The 6,183-nt window shown below is 55.5% G+C and overlaps 2 protein-coding genes across 2 annotated transcripts in view; one reads left to right on the top strand and one right to left on the bottom strand.

Annotated features, from left to right (window-relative positions):
* The window catches only part of LOC104521009 (interferon regulatory factor 3), a gene marked incomplete at its 5' end in the record, with an annotated part of 1,371 nt that extends 1,217 nt beyond the window's left edge, over positions 1 to 154 (top strand). The window contains one exon of the mRNA XM_029083724.1: positions 8 to 154. Coding sequence (XP_028939557.1) covers positions 8 to 154 — 147 coding nt within the window. The remainder of the gene's footprint in view (positions 1 to 7) is intronic.
* A 605-nt stretch (positions 155 to 759) lies between these two features.
* Positions 760 to 5,891, bottom strand: LOC104521008 (malignant fibrous histiocytoma-amplified sequence 1; the record flags this gene model as incomplete). The annotated part of the gene is made up of 9 exons (XM_029083725.1): positions 760 to 777; positions 997 to 1,103; positions 1,198 to 1,268; positions 1,748 to 1,907; positions 2,432 to 2,589; positions 3,181 to 3,674; positions 3,778 to 3,968; positions 4,979 to 5,165; positions 5,564 to 5,891. Coding segments are annotated over 9 exons (1,714 nt in total), but the record flags the coding sequence as incomplete, so codon positions are not given.
* Between the last annotated feature and the right edge of the window lie 292 nt (positions 5,892 to 6,183).

Raw genomic sequence — 6,183 nt, 5'->3', positions numbered from 1 at the left:
GCTGCAGCTGGTGCCCAAGTTCTGCGATTACTGGTACGAGCAGGGGCTGCGGGAAGGAGCCTCCTCCCTGGACAGTGGCACCATCAGCCTCCAGCTCTCTGACTCCTTCAGCCTCTTTGAGCTCATCGAGCAGTGTGACATGCAGCTGGACTGACCCCCACCCACCCCACTCCCCTGGGACCCCCTGGGACAGGAACCAGCTGGTGGGTGACCACCAGGCATCAGGGGCTGGGAAAACCAGCATTGCCCCAGCAATGCTGTGGTGGGACACCCATGGTGGGGACCTTCCTCCCTCCCATCACCCAAGGACAGCTTCACCAGCCGGTCCTGGCATGGAGACGTGGCTTTTCCCCTCCGTCAGCTTCTCACACGTGGTTTTTGTGGCTCGTGGTCATTTACAGATTTATTTTCTAGAGTTTTCTAAGTTTAAATATATCTATGTATGTATGGAAAGGTGCTTCCTGCTTGATGACATCTGCTCCCACTGTCGGTCTGAGACCTTCACCCCTCCATTCTCCAAAGCCACGGGGGTCCTTGGTCAGCCTTGTCCCAGCAAAGTCCTTGCTGGCAGTGGGCACCTCCCCATGAGATCTGTGTGAAGGAGGTGACACCCCACCCATGAGGGGATCCGTTTATTTGTTTCCATGTGTTACAGCTGCAAACATGACGCGCGAGCAAAGCGTGTTGGGGACAGCTTGGCCTTGGCTGAACAAAAATGAGTCTTCTTTCCTTGGCACGTGTCTCCTCACTGGCCCAGAGTTACTCACTTGAGATGTTCTGGAAAAATAAGGCAGTGACCACACCACGAAGCACCCGGAGCTCAGCTCTGAGGTGCAGAGGTGGTGGTATCTCAGGGAGGAACATGGTCACCAGAGCTGGGGTGTCCCCTCCCTGGGCTGGAAGCAGCCCCACCCCCTCCTTTCAGGAGTGAGGGGAGAGGATGAGCCCGGCCACCCATGTTGGACCCTGGGCAAGGGGAGGTGGCAGCCTCCTTACCTGCCGATTGACGTGGATGCTGCTGGGCCCGAAGGTGGTGGTCCCATAGCTTGTCACGAAATAGTGAGCAGAGGGCTGTGCCGGGGGCTCCTCCAGCTGCCTGGGCACTGTGGGGATGGGGAGACACCATCAGCACCTCAGCTCCCTCAAACCCGCAGCCCTCCTGCCCCTGAGCACGGCTGCTGCAAGCCCAGGACTCACCTTTGGGCAGGAGCAGCTCTGCGCCAAAGCGGTGCCCACAGGTCCCACAGGTTTTAACGTCTTCCTTCGTCCTGCAGAGGAAAAAACCCCAAGGAGCAGGAGAAGGAGCAGAAGCAGGAGCAGGAGCAGGAGTTGCCCTCAGCACTATCCATGGAAGATGATGCCCAGGCGATGGAAGAGGCTGCCTCTTTCCACCCTGACCTGAGGTCCCACTGTCGGTGGGATGGCTGCTGCCTTCCCAGGTGCCTGAGCACCTTTAGCTCTTCATGAAATGGGGGACATGTGGGCACCTGGCCAGAGTGGACATGATGTCCCTGAGCTCCAGAGTCAACATTTTCACCTTTCTTTCCATGCTTGAATTTCCCAGACACGTAACTGCTACCAGCACGTGGGACACGGGCTGCTATGGTCACGAGAAGGACAACATAGTGCCCGTCAAGTTTCACAACTAATTTCAGGTGGCTTTTAGAAGCTGACCAGCCCCACCAGCATTGCAGTAGCAACCACCTGTCTCCAGCCCTGGGTTTGGAGGGGAGCAGTGTGTACGTACATGGTGTTTGTGCCATCCATGTCCGGCCAGATGAGCTCTGCAGGACAGCCGGCCGTTCGGCACGGGGTCTTCACGCACACGTGCAGCCCCGGCCACTCCTCAGCAAGCTTCTGGATGATGAACACAACTGCCATGAGGAAGTCCCAGGTGAACTGGAAACCTTCCAGACAAAAGGAGAACATCTCATTTACTGACAGTCACCCAACTGCAGCGGCCCAGGAGATGCTCTGGCGGTGCACACATTGCTTCCAGCCCACCAGACCACGGCCAGAGTGGTTGGACCAGCTCAATGTCCCAAATTAACCAAGGCTCAGCACTCTTCAAACGGAAGTTAAAGATACGTTGGAAGAGCTCCCCAACTCAGATGGCCCTTTTGATTTTTCACTTGGAGACCCAGCCTGAGGACTGTGTTCTGCTGGGACCTTGTGGGGAGGGATGACACATTTACTCCATGATAAGACTGGAAACTTGACTTTCTCCTTTCATGTGCTACCTTGAGAGGAATCCTGACCAGGCATGGAGAAAGAGGAAATCTTTAACTGAACTGCTGGTGGACCCTGGCCAGACTAGGACACATGGCCAAGGCTTCTGGGACACTCTTCCCAGAGGGGTGGAGGTGGCAAAGGGGCAGCTAAGGAGAGACTTGTGGTTGGGAGTCATGAAATAAGGATCAGGGATCCTTACCTGTCCTTCCTGCCGGCTTTCTGCACCGGAGCTCCAGGAAGCTGTAGGCCCTCTGGTTATTCTCTTTGATCAGCAGAGGTTTGCCATTGCATATGAGCAGGCAGGTCTCCTTGGCCACCCAGTGTGTGGAGTAGAAGGAGCAAGCTTTCACCAGGAACCTGCAAGGAGATTGCCCATGGCTCTCACCATCCTCCTGCCTGCTTATCGCTGGGAGAAAGCGTGGTACCAGGTGGTCTTAAAAAGTATGAACTCAATTTCAGTAGAAACAGAGGTGGACACCAAATGAGGACCTTGCCCTACTGAAAGCTCAAGCCGCAGGAGCAGCCTTTTAAACCAAGAGCTGCCCCCAGAGTTGGCCATCAAATAAAATGCTGGACACAAGCTGAGAACCCCACAAGGACAGGAAACCTTCCTGAAACTCAACAGCCACAGCACTTCTACCCCACCCCCAGTAGAAACTGGACCATCCTCAGGTGGGACTGGGAGACCTCTGACTGCCTGGGTGGGCACAGACTAGCCAAAGACCACCCCAGGTGAAAGATGAACCAGAAGGATCATGGTCCTTGCTCATCTCCAGGCAGTGAACATCAAAATGGTTCATCCAGGGCTCCACATGGCTGTGGCAGAGCTGAGAAGCCACCTTGGTCTCCTGAGTCCCAGTCTCATGCCTCAGCTGGTATGGTCTCAACACTGTGCTGAGCCAGCCCCAAGCCCTGCAGCCTCCTCGAGGGCTGGAAACCACTGCTTACCTCTGGAAGAAACCCTCAGGTATTTCGGGTGAGAAGTAGGCACGGATGTGGAGGTCCTCAGGGTGATCTCCTCCCCAGACCTCAGAGACCTCTTCAGTCTGGTTCAGATAGGTTGGGAACAGGTACCAGGACTCGCCTTGGCCCCCCGTTATCTCCCACGGCTTCCCAGGCACAAACTCACTGGCCTGTGGGTTGAGCGCTTCAGTGTGCCTCACCTCCAGGCAGAGCTCAAAGTGCTCCAGGAGGCTGAAGAGCTTCCCTCTCCCTCTCCCTCTGCGGGGCCTGTGCCCCATGATTTCCTCAAAGACATCCCGCATCCCTTCCGAGCAGAGCTGGTGCTTCACCAAGGCACGCACGGCCCGGTGACACAGCATTGCCTTGGACTTGAAGGTCCATACCCAGTTGGACCTGTCTCTGATGGTGGCATGTTCCCCGATCAGTGTGTCCACAGAGATGCTCTCGAGCTGCTGGACTAGGCGGTACCTCACAAGGAGCTGAGTGGGAAGAGAACAAGAGAAGGGGTGGCAATGAGAGGAGCCCACCAAAGCTGCAGAGCTTGGGCCCTGCAGAGAAGACATTCTTGATCCCCAGGCTCACCTTGAACATAGTTATTAGGAAGGTGGGCTGGAGAAAAACAGTGCTCTCCAGGTGCTTGATTTCCTCGTACCACACGACAAGCCCGATGCGGTGGAGGTACCTCAGGATGTCCTGGAGAAGCTCTCTGCCCAGGCTGGCCAGGTGCTTGCACTGGGAGAGTTTGCTGAGCAGGTACTGGAGGTCCATCATGCCTAGAGGGAGGCAGGGGAGCTCAGCACACATCTCAGACACCAGCATTCCAAGGCAGATGCTTTACAGAACCAACAAACACCAGCAGCTCCCAACGTCACCCATCCCATCTCTGGGACCAGCGCAATGGTCAGTGGCTGTGGCCCAAAATCCTTTGCCCACCCTCAAGCTGTCCCAGTGCCACCCTGCAGCTCCCATGGTCTTGCCTTGCCTCAGTGATGCCAACACCCTGCCAGGACCTCAATGGGGCATCTGAAAAATAAGGCTGACACTGGGTTGTGTCATCACTTGAGAGAGCAGGTTTGGTTCCAGCCAGAAAACCTCAGAGTCCCAGTTAAACCTCAGAGTCCCAGTTAAACCTCAGGTTGTCACCAAGTCACGCAGCGAGACAGGTAACAAAACCTGGCTTAGCTCCACAGAAGAAAAGCATTTACTCCTCATCCTCTCACCCTATGGTGGCCAGGGGAGCCAGAGATGACACTGGGTGCTGGTGGTGGTCATACCTGCTTAGGTACGTAGGTGAGGAGCTGGAGCTGCCTGTGTGTCCTGAGTCACAGGAGACATGGAGAGGGGTAAGGAGGGGTAGGGGCCATGGAATACAGTTATCAGGACGTAGGTTTGGAAACCACACAGGAGCAGGAAAGCTGTGGAGCTCCTTCCTGCAAGATTATGTAATTGCTTATGCAGGACAGAGAGGAGAACGAACGACGTTACTGGGATGAAACAGAGCAGAGAACGTGGCCAGCTCAGGGTACCTCCAGCTGGTAGGTGTTGGCAGAGCCTCCTGGTGAAGACACACTTGGCCTTTTCCTACACTCATTACACTCTCTTGTCATGACAGAGCTGGGTGGTGGCAATTAATGCTCCAGCAATAACACCACAAGGTCTTCAGCAGCAATCCCACCACCACACAAGTGGGACCAGGAGGTGCAGCAAGCACCAGAAAGCCCATTCCAGCCACAGGACAGCAGGTCCTCCCAGGAAGGTGCAGCAGGGGTGATGGACCACTCACCATGGTCTGCCACCTCCTCGCTCTGTGCGATATCTACGATGGCAGCTTCCACCTGCCTGTAGACGGGCGGCAGCACGCGGACGACCTCGGGGAAGAGCTCCTCATTCTTCACATGCTCCAGAATAGTGGCCTCGAGCTTTTTGATATCGTGGTGATCCGTGCAGTTGACAGCAACTAAGTTTAAGATCTGGAAGAGAGAAAGCACAGATTTGCCAAAAGCACATCCAGAGGTGTCTTCTGGCCTGTGAGGTAAAGGAGGGACCTAATGCCCAGGAGGTCACCAAGGACACACTGCTGCCTCAGCTTCAGAGGACACTTACTTCACACCTTTGCTCTGCACCTGGGGGTGGTAAATGCCCCCTCACCTCCTCCCCAGGCACTTGCTACAAGCCACTGGAGGAGATGCCCGTAATTGAGCAGGGACAAGGACCCAGCAGGTCACAGCCAGGGGTTACCACGTCCACCCCAGCTGCAGCAGCAGCCTGATGCACGAGCACCAGGTCACTGTCACCAGGAGGACACCAGGCTGCCAAAGACAACAGGGTTACCACAGACACCAAGGAACCGCGATGATCTCAGCCCTACGGTTAATGTGCAGCTCTCCATCTCCTTCAGCCTCTCCCACTGGTCCACGTAGAACTCAGGCTCCTCACTGCCCTCCAGGTTGTTGATGAAGTGAGCGAGGTTGCTCTTTCTCTCTGCCAGTATGGCTGAGATCTTGGCCATGATGTCACACCTCTTCTCCTCTACCTCCTGCTCCCAGCAGCAGTCCACATGGGTTCCCACGGGAAGCACCACCGAGTTTGGGACTCGCATGAACAGGTTGTTGATCCAGAAACCAACTAGCTCCTTGAAAGTCTCTTCGTTAGTTTGGTACCTGAGGAGGGAGAGAAAGAAAATCCCAAATTCACATCTAACCCTCCAGATCTCCAGCCCACTTCCACCAGCACAGGCCTGACCACACACCCTGTGCTGTCCCAGGGGCTTGCTGGAGAAGAGCTCAGATCTCCTGAGCTATCATGGGCCTTGTCCAAGCTCACCCTTAAGTTCCCCATCCTTAAGCAAAGCCAGTTAAAGCTGTGGGGTGTAAGCAGAGTCTGGCTCAGCTGTGGATGGGAACATCCCTCTGTACCACAAAGCCCAAGCCTGATGCTCCCACCAGAAGAGGGGAACCTTTAAAAAGGGGAACAAGGAAGACCCAGGGA

Source organism: Antrostomus carolinensis, unplaced genomic scaffold, assembly GCF_000700745.2.
Source record: "Antrostomus carolinensis isolate BGI_N321 unplaced genomic scaffold, ASM70074v2 scaffold46342, whole genome shotgun sequence".
Lineage (NCBI taxonomy): Eukaryota > Metazoa > Chordata > Aves > Caprimulgiformes > Caprimulgidae > Antrostomus > Antrostomus carolinensis.
The sequence above is the reverse complement of the archived record's forward strand: the minus strand, read 5'-3'. Positions and strand labels throughout refer to the sequence as shown.